Raw genomic sequence first — 25330 nt, forward strand, 5'->3', positions numbered from 1 at the left:
GGCAGTAGCACGTGGCCCTTACGTGAGCAGTTTATCTTCTCATATAACTTTCGTGCGTTGTTGTTCCGTTTCTTCATGGTCTCGATCTTCCTGTTGGCGCTTTTTCCTCCGCAAAATCGAGTTTTGTCTGTTCCGCGCCCGTTTGTATCATGCCTCGTTGGCCCTCGTGAGGTGCTGCAGCAATCTCGCCCTAACTGCTCACATTCGTCGTCATAGCAGTCTTTTGCCTACTGCAACGATTGCGGTGCTTCCAATGGCGGGTCGAATATCTCTCCAGCCATCTTCAAGAGAAGCTACGTCTTGTAGCCCCCGTCTACCGAGAAGTCTACCGTCTCGTAGCCGCCCAATAATGTTTAGCCGCGTGGTCATCTTCGACACGTGTTGTATACCGTGGAGAGTTTTAAGCGCAGGCAGATTGTAACGAGGTAGTCGACTGTGGTAGGTGCGGACGTTCGTGATGTCAGAAGAATTTATCGTCGATTAGAACGTGGTCGATTTGGTTTTTCTTCTTGATTAGGTGATATCCATATGGCGTTGTGGATATTCTTGCGGTGACTATCATTCCACGGGAGGCTGCAAAATTGATGCATCGTTGGTCGTTGTCGTTCGATATGGTATGCAGCCTACTCGGTTCAATGACCGGTCTAAACATTTCCTCCCTGAGCGTTCACGTCGCCGATGACGATTATGACGACCCGCAGTGGGCATCCATCGTATGTCTCCTCCAGCTGTGCATAGAACGCTTGATTCTTGTCGTCTAGTCTCGCTTCGTGTGGGCAGTGCACGTTGATGATGCTATTGTTGAAGAAACGGCCTTTTATCCTCAGCTTGCACATCCTTGCGTTGATTGACTGTCACCCAATCACGCGTTGGCGCATTTTGCCCAGCACTATGAAGCCGGTTCCCAGCTCGTTGATGGTGATGCCTACTTTTCCACACTTTTTGTCCTAGTTTTTGTCCGGACTAGTTGGCGAACACGATCGAACCCTCTTCAAGTCTTTAGTGTACGAGAAGGATAAAAAAATATTTTTTCCCACAAACTTTTTTTTATACTGAATTATGCTGCCGCTAACCGCAAGAAGAGCACATCTGTATATGGCGTCCATATACATATGTGCTCGACTTGCGGTTAGCGGCAGTATCTATGGTTTTCACCAGAGTGTATGTTATTACATACACTCTGGTTTTCACGTTAAATTATGAGTTTGTAATAAAATGTGGATACGGTTTCAAATACATCAGAAGTCGTTGAATCAGAGGCTAAATAAATTAGATTTAAAAGGGAAGAAGTTTCAACTACGATGCTAACTACAGGGGTTAGACAGTAAGGTTGAGATAGGCAAAATTTTGTCGAAGTACAAATCAGCATAACTTTGTGTAGAATGATCCGATTTTGATTAAACTGGGACCTTCAGATGCGGAAAATCTTCTAGTATACTGTCCCTATGTAAAACCTCAGACTGGCCCTTGGCCACCGGAGATGTTCCGGGTTTTCCGAAGATATGTTAAAAATGCGTGTTTTCTTCTGCTTGTTATTTTATCTGACGTTTACTGCCATCATGTTTCATACTTTCCCTGGAAACTAGAACTAATATGCTGACCAATGCTGGCTGCAGATCGAAAATCCATTAAGTATACGCAGAGATATAGCCATGTTCGTAAAATCGGTACGGGATTGGCCATACACTCTGAACAAATGTCAGATTCGCAGAACACCCGGAGCCTGTTACAATTTGGCCAGAGAGTTTTACAGTCATCAAAATGTATCTTTAATAAAGATCCTATATTTATCGTCTTGGGAAAACATTAATTTTGACACCCATATATGCAGGGTCTCAGATGTTTCCAAAACCGGCCCCTCCTGGAAGGCCCTTGGAACCTGCTATAAGGGTGGCAGTAGACACTATCATTCTGGAAATGTTTCTGTGATCATCGTCTCGCAAAGCCATGGAGTTGGATACTCATATTTGCATTATTCCGATCTATTGTCATCTTATAATGTTCCCGGAACCGTTTTTACGGATATGGCCATATCTCTACGTAGTTTTGATGGATTCTCGATCTACAGCCACCGTTGCACAGCGGGACGAATCCTTAGAAAGAGGGTCAAAAGGTCATTTTTCAAAATGATGTATTCTATTTTTTAAATATTTTTCTCGCATTATACAGGTTATAAAACATTGTAAATTACTTTGGTTGAGTCAATTTGACGATATTGTGCCCATTGGGGTACCTTTGAAGTTGGCATGAAAACTGGTTTTAACACCATTGATAATATATAAATACCAGTCGACCCGGCAGACGTTGCGTTGTCCTGCATAGTAGGCGAAAATGTGCGTTCTGAGCTGCCCATGCGAAATTTCCATACGATTCATAATTTTAGTTTTTCACGATTTGCTTAACCCTGCGCGTGATTTTTGCATGAGGAAATATCATATAAACCCGTCGGAAACGATAACGAACATATCTGCTGCAGGAGTGAAGTAAATCCATCCAGCTGTTTTCGAGTTATGCGGATACGAACACACACACTTATTTTTTTTCACCGAGATCTCAGCATTTTTTGTTTATTTTCCCGAGGTGGGCACCGCCGAGTTTCAGCAAACATGATTTTTACCGAAATCTCAGTAAAAGTGACGTTTCGGTTGCTGAGATACGGTAAATATGTTGCTGAAAATCAGTAATAAACGAAATTTTCTGCCGAGTTTCAGTTTTTAAATTTACTGAGCTACACCGGTACCCGATTTTGCCGAGCTCGAAAAAGAAAAAGTTAGCAGACCATTTCATTTTTATTATATAGATGAAGTATGATATCTTTGCAATATTTTTCAAATTTGTTATTCAATCATTTCAAACTCAATACATCCTCAAAGATAACATAATCAACTATAAATTGCATACATTGTATCACAAATTCATGAAATATTCACCCTTGGCTTATGGAGTTGAATTTAGGCTTATTTCGAAATTTTCTCATTTCGTGGTGTTTTCATGTGGTCAGAAAACAATTTACCCATCATTACCCAGCGCTGAAAATCGCATGGCTACTACTTTACATTATATATTTTCAAACTAAACCAAATTTAGGGAGCGCATATGCATTTCGACATAATTTTACCTATCTCAACCTTTTTGTCTAACCCCTGTATGTACCTTCACTACTCATTTATATTTCATAATGATTTGAATCATTCTGATATTGTGAATTACTGTAATTGTGTCATAAAAAATGAATCCATGTCCCAAGATGAATTTACCAAATCTGTATTTCTAAATAAGAATTAATTAATCAATTTGTCGAATTCCAACAATTCACCATTAACTTCGCTCCCCAGATGATTCCCAATAATTTCTCATAATCTAATTGCTCCAAACATGTAGCAACAAAGTATCGACCATGTCTCGGTCGCAAACGATCAATCAATGTCATCGGTACATGTTCCTCCCTCTCCGGTGAGTCCTGCTGCTACTTGATTCAAGGATGAATATGGTTAGCGCCACAAACTACCTACCTATAGACGAACACTCTGATTGCAGATGAGTTGCCTTCATTCCACACAATATGGAAACACCACACTCTATCTACATATCTCGCCGTAAGAAGGCTTCAGGGAACAACCAACCAGTCATCCGACGGATCCGGCCTAATTTGATGATGCGATAATGCAACCCGCACGTGGGGTTTGATCCCAGGGAAAAGTATCGTTCTGGGTGAGGAAAAAATATCCCGCAGTATAGACTGTTATTGCGGGCTTCTGAATAAATCAATCGTTTCCGTAAAATTAGCCTCGCGAAAGAACCCACCACGGCACGGTGCGGATCAGTGCGAAGGAAACGGGTGATAGAATATCAATCAGGGATGATTCGATTATTATTATGTTCCAGGGATATGATGCGTAGACGGTAGACTGGCCTTGGGAACAAAAATATGGCCTTGGATATTTAAAATATTCTTCAATGGAAATTAAAACAAAACATGAAGTTCAAACAGACTTGCAGTAGAACATATATATTTATAGTACAAATAAAAAAACTTTTTCTCAAGGATAAACCCACATAATTTGCTGAACATTTGAAATTCAGAAAGAAATCCATGATTCTCGATGATTGTAACTACTTGTAAATAAATGTTGTGTTGTTATAAATTCTAATACAACTTGTTTACATTTATCTCTATTTCAGACATCCTTTAACCACCAGCTACAGCAAACCAAACTAACTCGCCCAGTCAGCACATATATTTTCTCATTATCGAAAATTCCTGGAACAATAATCGGTACAATAAAAGCCAACGACTTTCGCCAACCCACTTACTGTTGGTCAACTCAAGGCGCACTCCACACGAGTCATAAGAAGATCATAAAGCAGGTGACAAATCTCACGGACGGCGCCAACGCACACGACATATCACGAAAAGTTGCAAAAGCCATCGTAAAAAAAAGCTCACCTTCGCCGAAAAACTCCCTTACTTTATTGGCCAACGGAACTCGTCACCCACTTCATCGCATCACATTCGAACCCTCGCAACGCGGAGAAAAGGAAAACAAGCTTTAAGTATTATTAAGTACCCTGCAAAGCGTGAACCTCCGTCACCATCATCCGTAAAGGAAACACAAACCCGGAGCACCGATTGACTTCCTCTAAATCAGAGGGCCCATAACGAGACAAATCCACTCGACGTGACCAATTTACCACGATTGTGCCGGCGACATTATATTGATAGATTGCAGTTTAAGCGGGCGGCCATCATCATTATCAACGAGTACCACAGCAAGAAAAAAAATCAAGAAGATAAGCATCTACGGTTTCTCGGACACTAATTAGCGGGAGCACAAACGCACTTTATCATACGCATATTGGAGGGAAAGTACGAATAAAAAAAGCCTCAACATGATTAACATTGCCGGCGTTATCAGTATTGTGCTGTTCTATATCTTGATCCTGGCGGTCGGAATATGGGCCGGACGGAAAAAGGAATCCGGAAACGACTCGGAAGAGGAGGTGATGCTTGCCGGTCGATCTATTGGACTGTTTGTGGGAATTTTTACCATGACAGGTAGGTGCACAAGCTTTATCGAACCTTTTTTCGGGATTGTTTGTATAAGTTTTTGTAAGCAATCTTTACAGTTTCCTTGATAAAATATGGTTTACTTCGTAGGGTGGACAGACGTTTTTCTTTGGAAGAAACTTTAGAATAACCGAAGACAATTTTGGTTTGATTTAGGACTTTCTCATACAATATGTAAGTGAACGTAGAGGCTATATTCTCACACCAAAATCAATCTTCAATAGGAATCGCGGAGACCCATTGAGTTATATACCAAGCATCTCACTTCAACGATTAGAGGTGATGTCTGTATGTATGTGAGAGCACAAAATTTTGTAGACACGCTTTTTGGAGCTCAGCGTTGTCCATCTTCGACGAGGAATCCTATTGAAAAAATGATCAGAGGTTTCTAAGCCAAGTTACCATTTTTGCATTCGTATATCATGAGGCTAACACGATGATACTTTTATCACCGACAAACCGACGTGCCTTCTCATACACAATTCTTTCAAAATCGTGGCAATTTATTCTACTAACTCCATCTGTGCGATGATTTACATAATGGAACGTACACACGGTCAAGCAGTTTGACCAACATTGACTCCACCTCTTGTTTATTCAAACATCCATCAAGTTTTACCAACAGCGGCACGAACAATCAACTTATTCGACAAACAATTTCACACACGAACGACCGAAGCGCCAACTTGAGCACCAACCATCAAAAAATATATGGGGGTTTGTGCAACTTCACTACAAATGCTCAAACATGTTCGGCGAACCTTGACTCCACCCCCGACAACTCAAACCAAAATCAAACCGTTTCAATTTTTTCCAACCGACCCGCCAACTGTCAAATGGTTGTTCGAACAACTTCACACACGTTCAAACAAAGCAGCAACCGAAGCGTTTTCTTGGGGGCGGAGTCAATGTTCGTCAAACAGCTTGACTGGTGTGTACGTCGTATAATGCTACGTACACACCAGTCAAGCAGTTCGACGAACATTGACTCCACCAAGAAAACGGTTGCTGCTGTTGGAACGTGTGAAGTTGTTCGAACAACCATTTGACAGTTGGCGGCTCAGTTGGAAAAAATTAAAACAGTTTGATTTTGGTTTGAGTTGTCGAGTCAAGGTTCGCCGAACATGTTTGAGCATTTGTAGTGAATGCAAACCCCATATATGATGGTTGGTGTTCGGTTGGCGCTTCATTCGTTCGTGTGTGATATTGTTGGTCGAATAAATTGATTGTTCGTGTCGGTGTTGATAAAAATTGATGAATGTTTGAATAAACAGGAGTGTATCGGCAGTCGAACTAACTTGACCGTTCCATAACAGCTCTCACATATGTGTGGGCAAACTCGAGCATGCACTCTTTGATGAATTTTATCAGCTATCGAATAATTCTCGCTCAACTTTTCAAAAGGACCTAAGTAATATTTTTTTCATGAATTAATTTGAATAGCGCAATCAACAGAACAACATGAAAGCTTTTGATTACAGTACTCAAATTAATTCATGAAAAAAATGTTACTTAGGTCCTTTTGAAAAGTTAAGCGAGAATTCAATATTCGGGTTTACATTCCATCTGAGAATGTTTATCATAAAGATCAATAATTTCATGCTAGAATTATTTTTATAAGCTGAAACGATTTATGTAGTAATGATATAGGATTTTCACTGTCGATTATAGCATTGTTTTTGTTATACAGTCGCCCCTCCACATCTCGATATTGAAGGGACCATCGAGATACGGAGAGATCGAGGAATGGAAGGAAAATTGAAAAGGGGACTAGATCCAAAAAAGCTCGTTGCTATGAAAAACGACAACAAAACAAACGTCGTTTGCTGTTGTTGTTGTGTTTGTTGTTGTCCAAAGATGGTCTAGTAGCCCAAAAATTTAAACATATCTCGCTTAACTTTTCAAAAGGACCTAAGTAACATTTTTTTCATGATTTAATTTGAGTACTGCAATTAAAAGCTTTCATATTGGTCTGTTCACGCTATTCAAATTAATTCACGAAAAAAATGTTACTTAGGACATTTTGAAAAGTTAAGCGAGATATTGACATAAGAAAAGAGAATCCAGAACAAAATATGAACAGAACACATCGAGATAGAGAGATATCGATATAGGGAGGTTATCGAGATGTAGAAAGTCCAAATGTATGTAGATTGTAGGGACTGAGGAAACCATCGACATAGGGAGAGATATCGAGATATAGAACATCGAGATGTAGAGAGTCGACTGTAGTTAGTTATTGTTATTTTTTATTAAGGTTTATTTTAATTAACATCGCTGTGTAGATTACTCAAAGCGTGCATATGATTTGTACACCTAACTGCTGGTCGATTCTCGCGCACTTTTTCATCCTTCTTTCTTGATTTCTTTTGTCAAATGATCGCTTATGTCAGCAGTGACAGAAAGAGTTACTACACTGTAATGCTACGTTTAGATAAGGCAAATGAATTGAACAACTCAGTTAAATTTAATTGACTTGCCAAAAGTTGAACATGTTCAGCTTTCCTTTCGTTCAAGTGAATTGAATTAAGGTGTTCACATGCTCAATTCGCGTTCGATTCAAGCGACTTGCTCAATTTACTAGCCTTGTCTAAACTTAGCATAAGTAAAACAGTGTTCATTATTTTAACCAATTTTGGATATTGACAGGTTCGTTGGTTTGTCGGTACTTTTAGGCCCAGGAAAGTCGAGACAATTTCCAAACCGTAAATTGCCTAGACCGGCACCGGGAATCGAACCCAACCACCATCAGCATGGTCTTGCTTTGTAGCCGCACATCTTCCCGCACGACTAAGGAGGTCCCTCTGGAGATGTTCTAGGGTCTCCCAATTGTCCAAATTGTTCCAATTGTCTTACCACTAGGCTAAAAAGGGCCCGTTATTTATACTCATCGAGAAATGGTGTAGACTGACATTCAAAGGCGCGCCCCTTAATCAGTTGCTTTTGACCATGCATCGGTACTGAAGTTCAAACATATTTTTGCTTTTTTCTATGTCCTAGCAGGTAGCTGTTAGAATTTGAAATGGGCGAAAAGCTCGTTTCGGAATCCTATTAGAATAGCGGTTCTCAACCTCGGGTACATGTACCCCTGGGGGTAATGGCGGATGTATTACAATTCCAATGGAAACTTATTCAAAAAAAAAAATAACTTTCCTTATTCCAAAACTTTGTATTATACATAATATGCATGGCGGTCAGTAGTTCAAAGACTTTTGAATCCTGTATACCCCAAGCAGCGCAGAGAATGAAGGGCTGTGGGACAAAAGAGCATAAGCATAACAAAACTTCGAATGAACAAGATGCTCGGAAGCCTCCTTTCAAGAGGCTCGGAAGCCTCCTTCCAAGAGGCTCGGAAGCCTCCTTCCAAGAGGCTCGGAAGCCTCCTTCCAAGAGGCTCGGAAGCCTCCTTCCAAGAGGCTCGGAAGCCTCCTTCCAAGAGGCTCGGAAGCCTCCTTCCAAGAAGGCTCGGAAGCCTCCTTCCAAGAGGCTCGAAGCCTCCTTCCAAGAGCTCAGAAGCCTCCTTCCAAGAGGCTCAGAAGCCTCCTTCCAAGAGGCTCAGAAGCCTCCTTCCAAGAGGCTCAGAAGCCTCCTTCCAAGAGGCTCAGGCCTCCTTCCAAGGCTCAGGCCTCCTTCCAAGAGGCTCAGAAGCCTCCTTCCAAGAGGCTCAGAAGCCTCCTTCCAAGAGGCTCAGGCCTCCTTCCAAGAGGCTCAGAGCCTCCTTCCAAGAGGCTCAGAAGCCTCCTTCCAAGAGGCTCAGAAGCCTCCTTCCAAGAGGCTCAGAAGCCTCCTTCAAGAGGCTCAGAAGCCTCCTTCCAGAGCTCAGAGCCTCCTTCCAAGAAGGCTCAGAAGCCTCCTTCCAAGAGGCTCAGAGCCTCCTTCCAAGAGGCTCAGAGCCTCCTTCCAAGAGGCTCCAGAAGCCTCCTTCCAAGAGGCTCGGAAGCCTCCTTCCAAGAGGCTCGGAAGCCTCCTTCCAAGAGGCTCGGAAGCCTTCTCCCAAGAGGCTCGGAAGCCTCCTTCCAAGAGGCTCGGAAGCCTCTTTCCAAGGGGCTCGAAAACCTTCTTTCAAAATGCTCGGAAACCTCCTTCCAAGACGTTCGGAAGCCACAATGATCCATCGGAGACTCGGAAACTCCCTATCAAGAGGCTCGTAAGTCGTAATCCTAGTTTCAGGAGGCTTGGAAGCATCGTCCCTAGTGGCTCCAAAAGTCTTGTGGGAGGCTTGACGTATAAAACCTATTTGAATCAGAAAGGATCAAGGAATAATGAAAACTTCAGACAATTTTTAGTTTTGTGGTTTGTTTTTAATATATCTTATGAAATACGCTTATTTTCATTTACAGTGAAAATAAAATAGGGGGTACCTCAATGAAAGCATAAGTTTGAAGGGGTACTTCTCAAGAAAAAGGTTGAGAACTGTATTAGAATAACATCACCTCACAAATAACATAACACGGCCCATAGAACCTAACCCTAAAATTCCAATAACAAATCCGCATGAACTCGTGGCGAGTGCAGAGGTGTTCTCGGCTTGCAGTGGGCGAGTGAGTGCATCATCAATTCCTTCCCATCCGCGATAGATCGTGAGGACGTGATACTAGAGCTCTCGGACTGTGCACATTGAGGCTGGACATTTCTTGTCAGTCATTTTGTTCTCCGTTTACTGCAAAAGCACGTGGTAACTCTCTCAAAGAGAGCTACAACCTGCTTTTTTACGGAAAACCCTTTCCTCAGACCCTAATGGCTGCTTTAACTGTATTCCAGCAGTTCTCAAGAAGGACCCTATCGAGCTCTCCCTCTTCCGGCAACGCTGTCTCGGCTGCGCGTATGCAGTGGTGACATCAGGTTGCTTCAGTCGCTCTAGGTTGTTATCAACGGTTTGGCCATACAGGGTGGACAGCTAAGGCTAGGAGGATAACCTACATTTGTTGAATTTTTGAATTTGTGCTTTGAAAACTTATAAAACTATTTTTTTGTTAAATATCTTGGTTGTGCATATGCACAGCATATGTTTCGAAATGGACAAATTGATATGAAATTTGCGAAAAAGAATCCACGTGTCTTGGAGGGACTCGAACCCTCAACCTCCTACTCTCTAGATAGGCGTGATAACCCCTACACAACAAGACCACTTAAAGGTCACGTTTGCGGAAAAGCCATCAGAATCCGAGTACCAACCTCCACCGCGGTTAGCTCTCTTTTTTGCAAATTGAATATCTTTCGGATGCTTGATTTGCCCAATCTCCACATTTGCTTTACTGTTGTATATCCACAGCCAAGCGAGTGCACATTGTTTATTAAACGAGAGGATCGCACTCCATGCCCCCAGCAACGGACTGGGCGGGACGGTATAGAATGCGAATTCAATCGCACTCTGCTGTGCCAAAGGCTTTGCTTGGCTAAAGCATTTGATGAGTTTGATTGCCTTTACGTAAACGGTCGCGTGTACTCAGACGACTAATGACGGTGAAAGACCGACACTTGATTACAATTAATTGCATATTATTCGGCAACTCGGCCGTACGAAAACCATTTTTGTTAAATATCTTGGTTGTGCATATGCACAGCATATGTTTCGAAATGGACAAATTGATATGAAATTTGCGAAAAAGAATCCACGTGTCTTGGAGGACTCGAACCCTCAACCTCCTACTCTCTAGATAGGGGTGATAACCCTACACAACAAGACCACTTAAAGGTCACGTTTGCGGAAAAGCCATCAGAATCCGAGTACCAACCTCCACCGCGGTTAGCTCTCTTTTTTGCAAATTGAATATCTTTCGGATGCTTGATTTGCCCAATCTCCACATTTGCTTTACTGTTGTATATCCACAGCCAAGCGAGTGCACATTGTTTATTAAACGAGAGGATCGCACTCCATGCCCACTCCATACGTAAAGGCAATCAAACTCATCAAATGCTTTAGCCAAGCAAGCCTTTGGCACAGCAGAGTGCGATTGAATTCGCATTCTATACCGTCCCGCCCAGTCCGTTGCACCTGGGGGCATAGATGCGATCTCTCGTTTAATAAACAATGTGCACTCGCCTTGGCTGTGATATACAACAGTAAAGCAAATGTGAGAATTGGGCAAATCAAGCATCCGAAAGATATTCAATTTGCAAAAAGAGAGCTAAAGCGGTGGAGGTTGGTACTCCGGATTCTGATGGCTTTTCCGCTGAAACGTGACCTGAAGATGTCTTGTTGTATGAGGGTTATCACGCTTCTAGAAAGTAGGAGGTTGAGGGTTCGAGTCCTCCAAACACGTGGATTTTTCGCAAATTTCATATCAATTTATCCATTCTGAAAGTAACATTGCATATGCACAACCAAGATATTTAACAAAAAAATGGTTTTCGTACGGCCGAGTTGCCGAATAATATGCAATTAATTATAAAACTAGTAAAGATTCATGATTTCCTTTTTTCTAATTTTTTTATATGTACTTCGACTTAATCTATATAAACACAGTTGGTCTCGACATTATATACAACCTACAAAAAAGTAAAACCCCACATATGTAGAATATTAGTAACTAAATAAGATAAATTATTTTGCTATAAAAAACTATCAACTCAAATTAAAGATTGTGACCCCTCGTATAAAAAAAGTAATTGTTAGATCTCAAAAGTTGGTAGTATGAGAAGCGGGAAGAACGAAGGAGCAAGAGATGAGAGTGGGATGGAGAGAAGAGGAAAAAGAAGAGAAGAGAAGGGAGAGAAAGAAAAAAAGAGGAGATAGTTTGTGACTCTGGTGCGGTTAAGAAGTAACGCCGGAAAAAAGGAAACAAAAGAAAAATTTCGAAGTGACGAAGACGCCAGATTTTAATACGGTTCCCGGATTAGAAACGGTTAAAAAAACGGAATACAGCGAAGCGCGTGGACGCCGAAAACTGTGGCCAAACGTGGCCAGGGTGTCGATGATCCGCTACTCCAAGCCTACGCTGTGGATCACGTGTCAGTGGATTGCAGTACCGCCCACCGGACTGCCTTTGTACCGGTTGACGAACTAATTGGACCGCCAAGTCTCCGTCGCAGCGAATTGGCCACGTTCGGCCCGAAAAGACAGGTGGGGAAGTGCCCCGGAACCCCTGGAAGTGACTTCACTGAGTGGCGTTCTCAGTTAGCTATTTTCGGCGAGTCCCGTGCTGGTGGTCGTTGTACCTGACGTAATTGCCACACCACACGCCCCGGTAAGTGGTGACAAAAGCCTTGGAGGTGAGGGTCTAGGAAGGTCCGGCGGGCCCCGCTTACCAGAACCTAAAATCCAATGAGTCACCGCACTGGAGGTGAGCACGCGGAACGTCGGAACGAAGACGGAGTCGCCAAGAGTGGACGAGACGAACTCCTGACATCCAACACGAAAAGCTGTTTCCAGCAAAGGTAACCGCCTATCAGCCAAACACCTCTCTCTCTATCTCTTCTGCATGCCCGCACATCTATGGGCCCCAACGGATACCGAACGGCCGCATCGAGAACCCGATTACCCCGCTATGTTTTCATACCTATTGTAAATTTGAGATGATTAAGCTTATTCTACTGTGGTTGTCACTGTGGTTGTCAATTTATTTCTCTGGAAGAGGGTCCTGAAGGTTTTGTGTTGGTCCGCTTGCGTTTTAAGTTGCTTGGTTCGTTGTGTATTTACCTGTAGCAAGTAAGTAGTCGCCGATCCTGAGAATTCCACATCAGAAGGTGAGCTAGTTTGTAACTGTCTGTGACGTCCACACATCTTGGCAGTGGACGTCCTCACGCCCCAAACTAGTTCACCTTTAATTCTCAGGGTCGACGCTTTAACTAGCTTGGAGGGACACACTTAAACACAACGAAGCGAACAGAGGAAGACCTTTATGGACCAACGGACAGTCATGCACTCTTTTGACCCATTTGGAAAAGCTTGAAGTACATTTTTTTATTTTTTTTTTATTTGAAGTTTATGTTAATTTTAGTTTGTTTGTGTTCTTATATGCTAGGGTTAGTTTTGGTTAATTGTATAGTTGCGGCCGATCAGTAGGTTGGAGCTCATAGTGGCATGCAGAACTTACGCCACGGGACGGAAGTACGGGAAGGTGTCCGTACATACCTGGAATAATCTAGTTGCCGTACTGGTCGGTTTCTTGACACGGCGAATCTCGGGTTCGACCTGAGCTGGTATGACCTAAGGGAGCCGCCGTGACCAGACTGGTTTTATTAAGGTTGGGCTTGGCTGCGAATATCTCGAGGGTAATCAGGAGCGCTGTCGACTTTCTGGCGGGGTATGCCACTCCACGCGATATTTTCCAGAATTGGGACTCCGTCGGTTGGACGCGTGGACGAACGAGAACGATGGACACACGGTGCAGCTCACTGGCTGGCGTGGCCTAGCGGGAATCCGAGGAAGCGGGTCTGCCACCCCACGCTGTATTGGCTCGGATTTGGCCTGAATAGGTTGAACTCGGTGACGGACGAGCACGAAGGACCGCGGAAAGGACACACGGTGGGGCTCGCTTTGCTTGGATGTGCACCATGTGGTTTATAGGGCCCTCCTTAGCCGTGCGGTAAGACGCGCGGCTACAAAGCAAGACCATGCTGAGGGTGGCTGGGTTCGATTCCCGGTGCCGGTCTAGGCAATTTTCGGATTGGAAATTGTCTCGACTTCCCTGGGCATAAAGTATCATCGTGCTAGCCTCATGATATACGAATGCAAAAATGGTAACTTGGCTTAGAAACCTCGCAGTTAATAACTGTGGAAGTGCTTAATGAACACTAAGCTGCGAGGCGGCTCTGTCCCAGTGGGGGATGTAATGCCAATGAAGAAGCACCACTGGAACAAAATTCCGCGTGGTGGGGAGTATACGGACCTCGTGGAGTGGTGGATTCGTCAGAGCTGGAGCCTGATCCGACTGGTTCTGTCGGCCGCAGTTGCACGTGCTTAACGGAAATTTTTCGAGCTAGCGGTTCGGCGGGGTTGGGTACACCAAAACCCTGGCACTATCCAGAACGGCCGATCGAGCCGGAGTTATTCACCGGATCCTAATTAAACAGTGCTACTTTACGTAACTTTTTCAAAAAAAAAAACAAAAGGGCGCTCACGTTCCAAAAAGGAGGAGGAGGTTCGCGGATACACAACCGTTTTGCTTCACGTTCCAACTTGCAATCTCCCACCGTCCCAAAGCCTTCTTCCTCCTTTCTTTTCGTTTTCTCCTCCTCGTTCTTCGCCCCGGATCTAGCCATGACTTGTCGAAAATTTCGCCCTCGCTAGAGCCCGGAGCCAATGTTGTTCTTTTAGTATGTTAGTTTTCTTACATTTCTGAAGGGTTCTACATGCGAAGATTCACATATGAGTTTAAATATTAGTCCGTAGAAGTGGATGGCTGTTAAATTGGTCTATTGTTATCGTGGACGGTAACAAGTTAGGGGCGTGTGGAAGTCCACTGCCCACGCGTAGGGACGTCACTGGCAATATCAAAGTCGTACCGCAGTGGCCGTCGGTGCTGAACATGGTCGATGATGAATAGTTTTGCGCGAAGTTCAACCATCACTAGATAGTGGTCAGAGTCGATGTCAACGCCATGATATGCCCTGACGTCGATAATGTCGGAGAAGTTCCGTCCATCAATCAGAGCGTGGTCGGTTTGTGATTCTGTCTGCAGTGGTGAACTCCAGGTGTACCGATACGGAAGGCTGTGTTGGAAGTAGGTGCTGCGAATGGCCATATTCTTCGAGGCGGCGAAATAAATTAGTCGTAGGCCGTTTTCGTTCGTCAGCCGGTGAGCGTTGAACTTCCCAATAGTCGGTCTAAGTTCCTCCTCTTGGCCAACCTGAGCGTTCAAATCTCCTATGACGATTTTGATGTCGTGGCTTAGGCAGTTGTCGTACTCACGTTCCCGTTGCGCGTAGAATGCATCCTTATCATCATCAGTACGTCCGGAGTGTGGGCTATGGACGTTGATTATGCTGAAGTTGAAGAACCGGCCTTTGATCCTCAACCTGCACATTCTTTCATTGATCCGCCTCCACCCGATCACATGCCTTTGCATATCGCCTATCACTATGAAAGCTGTTCCCAGTTCGTGCGTGTTGCCACAGCTCTGGTAGATGGTATGATTACCTCTAAACGTTCGGACCATTGGTCCCTTCCAACAAACCCCCTGCAGTGTCCTTGAGCACATCGACGAGTATGCGTGTGCTCCCGATGAAGTTGAGAGAGTTGCAGTTCCACGAACCGAGCTTCCAATCGCTAGTCCCTTTTCGTCGCAGTGGTCTTCGCCGATGGTTCCGGTCCGTACTCTCTTGTTGATTGTTCGTTGCGTATGTTTTTTTCAGGCTGGCTTTGCAGGGCCTGACCCAAAACCCCCTAAATATCCGGAGGACCATTCCTTCTTATTCTCGGTAGACCATGGTGCATAGTTTCACTTAAAGTCCACTTAAAGTCCAACGATATGCTGGCCTTTTAGATCGGTTGTGGAATGTTGGAATAATGAGAAAGTATAACTAACGAGGGGTCCATATTTTTGAGGAAATCATCTCGGATCCTTCATATACATACTCGCCAAAAGCTTTTGAATAAACATAAATTAGGCATTTTTGAGAACCTCGTGCAAATAGTGGCGAGAATTACTCAATGCCTAAATATATTTTATTCAAAAATTGATATCGGCATGAAAAAATCGCAAAAGTCATATTCAACTATCATCACCACGTTATTGCGACGTCATTAATTGAAATTTCAAGTCATTTCAAGCTGGGATGCAAAATATGTCCTTAATCTAATCGTTAAAAATCGAGATATGGATCCTCAAACATGACCATTTTGTATTTAAAACCAGCGGTGGTGTTATAATTATTTCCATGGGTGTATTGGTCATTTAAAAATATTTGTTAAATTTATAATATTGCACACTTTTAGACTCCGGATTGTGGGATCGGTGCTGAACTCTGTCTATGTTCTATTCATTTTGAACGCACTCCAATCTGGTTCTAAGGTTGGCTTTTGTTAGGCATGAGTGGAATAAAAAATAACTTTACTATTATCCGAAAAGAATGGCTTGAATTAATTTTGCTTTTGTTGAAACGAATTTCATGCTCAAAAATTATTCATCGGATGCGTTTACAAAGAAGCCTATCGTCATCGGTGCTGCATAAAACAGCTTTCATCGTGCAGAAGCTTCATTGCGGTTGTGGTTCACCGCACCGCATCTTCTATCGGAGCGAAATATGTAACCCAGCCTTCGAGCAGATACTGATACATGGGTGCAAAATTTCATGGTGACCCAAAATTGTGTTCCTCCCACACAAGGTGTTGAGGTTTTCCGAATGGAAACCTATTATGCATATTTACCATCGATATATATGTAGACTCCAGCGAACCCTACTTCATGGGAAACTTACGAAAATTTTTCCTTCATCTCTTTCACTCCACAGCGACCTGGGTTGGTGGCGGGTACATCAATGGCACAGCGGAAGCAATCTACACATCCGGCCTGGTCTGGTGTCAGGCACCGTTCGGCTATGCACTCAGTTTGGTTTTCGGTAAGTGAATATCCGTGTGTTTGCAATGATGGTCATTATCGGCATTTCGTTTCCGTAGTGCCAGTTTAGTGTCAGCATTGTTTCGAATCTGCAAAATTAATTCGATTTTTGTAATTTAATTTGATTGTCTGTCGTCCCACGCCTTCAGGTGGAATCTTTTTCGCCAATCCGATGCGAAAACAGGGCTACATCACCATGCTGGATCCGCTGCAGGACAGCTTTGGAGAGCGCATGGGTGGTTTGCTGTTTTTACCGGCGCTGTGTGGTGAGGTGTTCTGGGCCGCTGGTATCCTGGCCGCTCTCGGTGCCACCCTATCGGTCATCATCGACATGGAACAGGAGACGTCGGTCATCCTGTCCGCGTGCATCGCGGTATTCTACACCCTTTTCGGAGGGCTGTATTCGGTGGCGTACACCGACGTCATCCAGCTGTTCTGCATCTTTATCGGGCTGTGGATGTGTATTCCGTTCGCCTGGACGAACGATCACGTCAAGAGCTTGTCGGGGATGGATGTGGACTGGATCGGTGAAATCGGCGAAGGATATCACTGGTATTATGCGGATTATGGACTGCTGCTGGTTTTTGGCGGTATTCCGTGGCAGGTTAGAACACCTTTCATGCGAATCTAGTAGCGATTGTACGGCAGTTTCTTCAGTAACCAAGTATTATTGTTATTATTGCTTTTATCTTTTCTTTTTGTTAAATTATTTTTACTGGAATGGTTTTCAGCAAATTGTCGTACAATACAGTCTCCTGTAAACAGCACAAAAAAATAAATATATTTTCCCAACAGGTGTATTTCCAACGTGTGCTGTCCAGCAAAACTGCCGGTCGGGCTCAAATTCTATCATACGTGGCCGCCTTTGGTTGCATTCTTATGGCCATTCCACCAGTATTGATTGGAGCTATCGCGAAGGCGACTCGTAAGTGTTTCCAAATGAAGGCCAAGCACCTGAAACTGCATAATTAAACTATTTCTCCCCGCACAGCATGGAACGAAACCGACTACAAGGGACCGTGGCCACTGACGGCTCAAGAAACGAGCATGATCCTGCCAATGGTGCTGCAGTACCTGACGCCGGACTTTGTTTCGTTCTTTGGGCTGGGTGCCGTCTCTGCCGCCGTTATGTCCTCGGCGGATTCATCAGTATTATCCGCGTCGTCTATGTTCGCCCGGAACGTGTATCGGCTTATTTTCCGTCAGCGTGCCTCCGAAATGGAAATCATCTGGGTGATGCGCGTGTCGATCCTGGTGGTGGGCATACTTTCCACCATAATGGCCCTAACGATACCCTCCATCTACGGCTTGTGGTGAGTTTGTGTATTTTTCCTTCCCCTATTGTTCTATAAACTCTATTTAACCATTTTATTTAGATCAGAGCGTAGCTAACAGACAAATCACTGCCTTCGATAAATTTCCATAACTTTAGCTGTTTTATGAGTACCGAAACGTGCTACATAGTGAGTGACATATATACAGCAAATAACAATATTAATTATTACACAGCGTCCCACATCAATTTTGCTTAAGCGTGAATGTCTGTTCTCTATCCACTATCCACACTACACTCAATGCAGCACATTTATCAACATAATTGATCAAGCTCCCCATTTCTTTTCTGCTTCACAGGTCAATGTGTTCCGATTTGGTATACTGCATTCTGTTTCCTCAGGTGAGTAGTCGTTGTGTTTATGTTTCAGACTTCTCATTAAATATGCAGCTCATTCCAATGTCCGACATCTGATTTGCAATTCACCCGAAGAAAAGTTGTTGGATTCTTGAAATCATTGTGAAAGTTTTATCTTCCGTCCCTTCAGGGCACCACCAGGAGAATGGAAATAAAATAAATTAACCATGCTGTCGATGCTGCATGGCTTGATTTTAAAGGGACTCGCAAAAAATAGATGAGAAATTAATTTTAAATTGAAATGGGGTTTGGATGAGTGAGAAATGAGAAATAATTTGTGAGAAGTGAGAAGCAAGAAGGGAGAAGTGAGGAGAGTGAAGTGAGAGGGAGAGAAGTGGGAAATAAGAAGGAAGAAATGAGAAGTGACAAGTGAGAGCCGAGAAGTGAATAGTGAGAAGTGAGTAATGAGATAAGCATGTGAGATGTGAGAAGGGAAAACTGAGAAGCGAGAAGCGGTAAGTAAAAAGAGGAAAGTGAGAAGTGATAAGTGACAAGTGACAAATCAGAGATTAGATACGATAAGTGAGATTTAAGATAGAAAAAGTGAGAAGCGAGAAGTAGTGTAAAGTGAGAAGTGAGGAGTAAGAAGTGAATACAGGCCGGACTCGATTATCCGGAGGCTCGATTAACCGGAGGCTCGATGATCCGGGGAGAAAATGGCTCGAATATCCGGAGTAATGTTTTTACCCATCTTACAAAAATTGAAATATTATCTTTGTGTATTCGTAACGTATCCAATATGTGCATGATACCTGGTAATGATAGTTACTTTCTCGCTTTCCTAAGGGACTGTTCACAAATTACGTAACGCTTTAGGGGAAATAAGTAAATCAGACCAAGCGTTACGATCCGTACAAAAAAATAAACCTCCCTTATTTTACGAGAGGGAGGGTGGTGTATCAAAATAATCAAATTCAGCGTTACGGATTTTGTGAAAGTACCATAAAGGAACGGAAATCAAGAACATTCATAATCGGCCATTTTATGAATTTCAATTAAAAGCACCGATATTTCTTTCAGCATTCGTATGTACATTCTGAGTACAACATTGACATTGTGATTCATGCCACCAAATGGTCCTTCGGAATATCCGGAATGGATTCAATCACAAATAACGTAACGCTAAATCTGAAGATTTTGGACCTCCATCCTCCTCCTCATAACGCTTTTTATATGGAAGGTTTAATTGGTTTGTATAAATCGTAACGCACGGCCTGATACCCTCCCTCTCCTTACAGCGTGAAGTAATTTATGAACAGCCTCAATATTTATATGAAAAAATAATTATTTCACCAATGATGGTCCATGTATGAATTAAAACACCAGTTTTATATTCATAGTAATAACAAATAGCACTGAAAAATCCTTGTGTTTAGGGAAAATCCGTAAATTACGTAACCCCTAGAGGGGTAGGGGGGCTTCCTGAAGTGTTGAAATCCACAGAATTTCACGTTGAAATCAAATGTTTTAACGGGGAATGGCCGTTTGTTGTTTGGCCGAATATGTCATTAATCTGAAACTAGACTGACATTTGTGCGAAATAGACATATGGTCGATAATGTCGTTCGGCCGAACGGGTCATTTGACTGAAAAGTCGTCTAATCAAATAGGTCATTTAGCCAAAAAGGCCTAGTTGATCTTATGGCATAAAAGGGCCATTTGACCGAAAGTGTTGTGGGCCCGAGCTGCAGAAAAAAAAATCGTTCGACCGAAAATGCTGCTTGGCCGGACAAGGTAACATAAGGTGGAAAACGATTTGGCCAAAAATGAAGATCATACGGCCGAACTGATAATTTTGCCGAAAAAAACGTTTACTCCGACAGCTCATTTGTTCAAAATGGCGTTTTGTCGAACGAGTCGACGTTTTTCGCCATATCCGATCCGCCAATCCGATCAGGCGAATAACATTTTCGGTCAAATTGCCCTTCCTGCTAAACTACCGTTTCGGCCAAATGGAATTTTCGACGACAAGGCCTATTCGACCAAACGACCTGTTGGAGCATAAGGCTTTTTCAGCCAAATTACTAGTTGGGTTGTACCGGTAAAGCGTTTTTCACATAATAACAGTATCGAAGAAATGGGATTCGTCTAGATAGCTTTCGGCTTAACGTATTATTCGGCCAAGTGGTATTCGGTCAAATGACTTTCCACCGAATGATTTTCAACCAAACGACCCTTCGTCTTTTGAAAATTGTCTCGTAGACTTTCCGAAGAATTACTAATGGACAACACAAAAAATTTCACGTAGAAACCCAAAGAAATTCCAAAAAACATCCAGTTGAAATTCCGTTGGAAACAGTTTTTGTGAAACTTGAAAAAATCACAAAGAAATTCTGTTTAGTGGAAGCTCTGGAAAATTCTCGACGAGAAAAAAAACCGAAGCATGCATGCCCGGTGTCATATGCAAACTTCTATACAATTTCCCGTGAAAATTTCAAAGAAATTTCGGTGAAAACTTTAGAGCATTTCCTGTTGAAAATTCGAAAAACTTGGAAGAATCGCCTGGGACAGTTCATTAGATTTTTCCGGCGAAATAAAAAGATTCTCCCGTTAATGTCTTCAAAGTAGCCTAAAAAACTTTACGTTACGAACGTAATAAATAAATCGCCAAGCTTTCGCCGACCAAAATTATGACAAACGCCGCGGCCGACAATCGGCGCTGACCTCTAACGGTAGTGGGAACCCATGAACGGACCAACGGGATATTTTATTAGATTTTATATAACTAGAATAAAGATTATTTAAGCAAAAGTTACATTTTCAGCGCCATCAAAAAATGGCTCGATTATCCGGAGGGTTCGATTATCCGGAGTGACATTTTTTTTCAACACTCCGGATAATCGAGTCCGGCCTGTAGTGAGAAGTAAGAACTGAGAAGTAAGAAACGAGTGGTGTGACCCGAGAAGCAAAAAATGAGAAGCGAGAAGGAAGAAGTAAAAAGTGAATGAAAAGTGAGCTGTGCGAATAGTGATGAACTTTGTAAATCTTAAAAATCACTCAAATAAAGAATAAAAAAAATGAGCTGTGCGAAGTGAGAAGTGAGAAATAGGAAGGGAGAAATGATAAGTAAGAAAACGGTGAGCAGTGGAAAGTGATTTTTGAAAAGTGAAAAGTGAGAAGTAAATAGTGAGAAGTGAGATGTGGGAAATTAGAAGTGAAAAAGGAGAAATGAGAAGTAATATGAAAGATGTAAAAATTGAGAACTGGGAAGGCAGAAATGAGAAATTGGAAGTGAGAAGTAAGAAGCGAGAAGTGAGAAGTAAGAAGTGGTGAGCGAGAAGTGAGAAGTGAAAAGTGAGACGCGGGAAGTCAGAAGTGAATAGTGAGAAGTGAAGGCGAGAAGTGAATAGTGTGAAGTGGGAAATGAGATAAATATGTGAGATTTGAAAAATGAGAAGTGAGAAACGAGAAGTGATAAGTGAGAGCCGAGAAATGAGAAGCTATAAGTGAGAAGTGAGATTTAGAAGTGAGAAATTCGTTACGAGAAGTGAGGTGTAAGATGTGAGAAGCGAGAAGTGAGAAACGAGAAGTGATAAGTGATAGCCGAGAAATGGGTTGGAAGCGACAAACGAGAAGTTAAATTGAAAAGAGAGAAATTCAATACAAGAAGTGAGATGTAAGATGTGAGGAGTGAGAAACGAGAAGTGAGAGCCGAGAAATAGGTTGGAGGCGACAAATGAGAAGTGAGAAATTCAATACGAGAAGTATGAAGTGAAAAGTGAGAAGTAAGAAGCCAGATTTGAATGGAGAGAACTGGGGGGAGCGGGCCATTTGGCATAAAGTCATTTGGCATAACGCCATTTGGCTTAAGGTCATTTGGCATAAAGGCCATTTGGCATAATTGTGACCAGCATCAAAAGTGAGGGTCTTTTGGCATAACAGACATTTGGCATAATTTTTCTTTGCGTTCGCTAAATGGTGAATAAGTGGTGCGGGAAACACCCGGAATAGTAAATACACCCGTCGATAACAATATCAAAAAGACATTATCCTCTCGTGGGAAGAATGCTTTTGCAATGCAATGCTAAAGTAGGCGCATGCCCAGATTAGAGCAATGGTGGATGTAATCCCTTTTTAAAAGTAGGCGTGTGACCGGATAATGGCAATGGAGGATATGATACCTTCTTTAAAAGTAGGCGCTTTCCCGGATTATCACAATGGTGGATGTGATTTCTTCTTTAAAAGAAGGCGTTTGTCCGGATTGAGGCAATGATGGATCCCAAGTAACCAAAAGTTCCTTTAAGAGTACATTTTGCGCTTAATCAGCTTCACTGAGCTGCTTAAGCGAAAAACGTACTTTAAAAAGAACTTTAGGTTACTTGGGATGTTATCCCTTCTTTAAAAGTAGGCGCATTCCCGGATTAAGGCCATGGTGGATGCGATCACTTCCTTAAAAGTAGGCGCTTGCATGGATTATGGCAATGGAGGATGTGATCCCTTCTGTAAAAGTAGGTGCTTGCCCGGATTATGACAATTGTGGATGTGATTCCTTCTTTGGAAAAGGCGCTTGCCCGGATTGAGGCAATGGTGGATGTGATCCCTTCTTTAAAAGTAGGCGCTTGCCCGGATTATGCCAATGATGGATGTGATTTCTTCTTTAAAAGAAGGCGCTTGCCCGGATTGAGGCAATGGTGGATGTGATCTCTTCTTTAAAAATAGGCGCTTGCACGGATTATGACAATAAATTTGATTCGGATTTGATTCGTACTTTAAAAGTAGGTGCTTGCCTGGATTGAAGCAATGGTGGATGTAATCCCATCTTTAAAAGTAGGCGCTTGCCCGGATTATAACAATTGTGGATGTGATTCCTTCTTTAAAAGAAAGCGCTTACCCGGATTGAGGCAATGGTGGATGTGATCCCTTCTTTAAAAACAGGCGCTCGCACGGATTATGACAATGAAGGATTTGATTCGTTCTTCAAAAGTAGGCGCTTGCCTGGATTGAAGCAATGGTGGATGTAATCCCTTCTTTAAAAGTAGGTGTGTGGCCCGAATTGTGGCAATGTGATACCTTATTTAAAAGTAGGCCTTGCCCGGATTATGGCAATGGTGAATGTGACACCTTCTTTATAACAAGGCGCTTGCCGGGAATAAATCAATGTTAGATGCATTCTCTTCTCCGAGTAGCACAATTCAGATTGATTTTGTTGCAGTAACTCATATGTGACTTGATTGGTTCAAGTAACTCGTCTACGACAAGTGTATTGCTTGAGTTTTTAAAGTTATGCGCTTGCCTGGATTAAGGCAATGGTGGATTTGATCCGATCTTAAGGCGCATGCCCGGATTAAAGCAATGGTGGATGTAATCCCTACTTTAAAAGTAGGCATGTGGCCGGAATAAGTCAATGTTGGATGTGATCCCTCCCCCAGAAGTAATTCTGCCGTTTTGTTATTTCGTTCTTCCGGAAAATATCTACCAGCAGTCTAAATTTATCAGAAAACAGCCTTGACCTACTTTATCTACGCTAAACAAAACATGAAATATCCCTTTCGCTTTCACAGTTTGAAATTATGCCAAATGTCCGTTATGCCAAATGACCCACTCTTTTCTTGCAGTTCAAAATTATGCCAAATGTCCGTTATACCAAATGACCATTATGCCAAATGGCCTTTATGCCAAATGACCTTATGCCAAATGGCGTTATGCCAAATGACCCAGACCCAGAACTGGGTTGTGAGAAGTGAGATGGGAGAAGCGAGGAGCGAGAAATGAAAAGTAGTAAGATGTGAGAAGGGAGGGAAAGATAGGTGAAGTTAGAAGATAAAAGTGGGGAGTGGGAAGTAAGAAGTGAGAAGTAAGAATTGAGGAGTGAGAAGTGCAAAGTGAGAGGTGTGAAGAGAATAGTGAGAAGTGAGAAATGACATAAAGATGTGATATGTGAAAAGTGAGAAGTTATAAGTGAGAGCCGAGAAATGAGAAGCTACAAGTGAGAAGTGAGATTTAGAAGTGAGAAGTGAGACTTTTGATACGAGAAGTGAGATGTAAGATGTGAGAAGTGAGCAACGAGAAGTGATAAGTGATAAGCGAATGGAAAGAAGTGAATTGTGAGAAGTGAGTTCTGAGAAGTGAACAGTGAGAAATAAAAAGCAATTTGTAAGATGTGAGAAGTGAAAAGGGACAAGAGAGAAGTTAGAAAGGAGAATGTGAGAGGTGAGAAGCAAAAAGTTGAGAAGTGAGAATCGAGAAGTGAGAAGTGAGATGTAAAATGTGAAAAAATGAGATAAAGATGGGAGATGTGAGAAGTGAGAAGTGAGAAGGGAGAAGTATACCACGCGAATTTGACGTCACACGTTTCATTGCTTGGATTGCAATTGTGGCGTCATGCTCGTTTAGCTACACTAGTTGAGAGTTCGTTTGGCTACCCTCGTCTAGCATAAGTACGCCGACGTCGATGCAGGCGACCGCAAAGCTTTCGGCGCTGGAACAGGACGCACGAAGCGTCAGACGCACCAAGACTGGTGAAATGATCTTGGTGCTGAAACGTGGAGGTAGCGGAACGACTGGCCTTAGAGATCTTGGGTGACGGCGCCGAGGTGAGGTTATTGGGGACGGAAGTGATCTTCCAGTGCAAGCAACTGGACGAGGTCACGAACGCGGGCGACGTCGTCTCTGCCGTCAGTGAGCAGTGCGGTACAAAGGTCGTCTATTTGGCACGTAGCTAGCCTACCCTAGTTAATGGAGCGAGGGATGTTGAAATCGGCTGGTCAGTAAGCCCAATAAGCAAACTGGACTGGTAGTATTGGTGCTTAGAGTCGGGACATAAGCCCTACGACTTTAAGGGCCCAGACCGTAGCAACCTGCGTCGTCATTGTGGTTGGGAAGGGCACAAGGCACAGGAATGCGATAAATTACCAATATGTCCATCTGCGCCAGCAAAAAGCAAGCATGTAATCACGTTATGGGTGAACCTCCGTGTCTCATCGGAGAGGAAAACAAGAAGAAGCCACGCAAGCAACACAGTTGAATCTTAACCACTGTGCATCTGTCCAGCAGCTGCTGTGGCAGTCAGTCTCGGAGTCGAGGACCGATGTCGCTCTCCTGTCCGACCCGTACAACGTTCCTGACTTGGGT

The 25330-nt window shown here is 43.0% G+C and overlaps 1 protein-coding gene across 1 annotated transcript in view; it reads left to right on the forward strand.

Annotated features, from left to right (window-relative positions):
- The window catches only part of LOC134204411 (high-affinity choline transporter 1), a 94679-nt gene that overhangs the window by 39406 nt on the left and 29943 nt on the right, over nt 1–25330 (forward strand). The window contains exons 2-7 of the mRNA XM_062679237.1: nt 4183–5056; nt 16463–16570; nt 16719–17173; nt 17365–17494; nt 17561–17882; nt 18202–18244. Coding sequence (XP_062535221.1) covers nt 4891–5056; nt 16463–16570; nt 16719–17173; nt 17365–17494; nt 17561–17882; nt 18202–18244 — 1224 coding nt within the window. The 5' untranslated portion in view covers nt 4183–4890. The remainder of the gene's footprint in view (nt 1–4182; nt 5057–16462; nt 16571–16718; nt 17174–17364; nt 17495–17560; nt 17883–18201; nt 18245–25330) is intronic.

Source organism: Armigeres subalbatus, chromosome 1 (genome assembly GCF_024139115.2).
Source record: "Armigeres subalbatus isolate Guangzhou_Male chromosome 1, GZ_Asu_2, whole genome shotgun sequence".
Taxonomy (NCBI): domain Eukaryota; kingdom Metazoa; phylum Arthropoda; class Insecta; order Diptera; family Culicidae; genus Armigeres; species Armigeres subalbatus.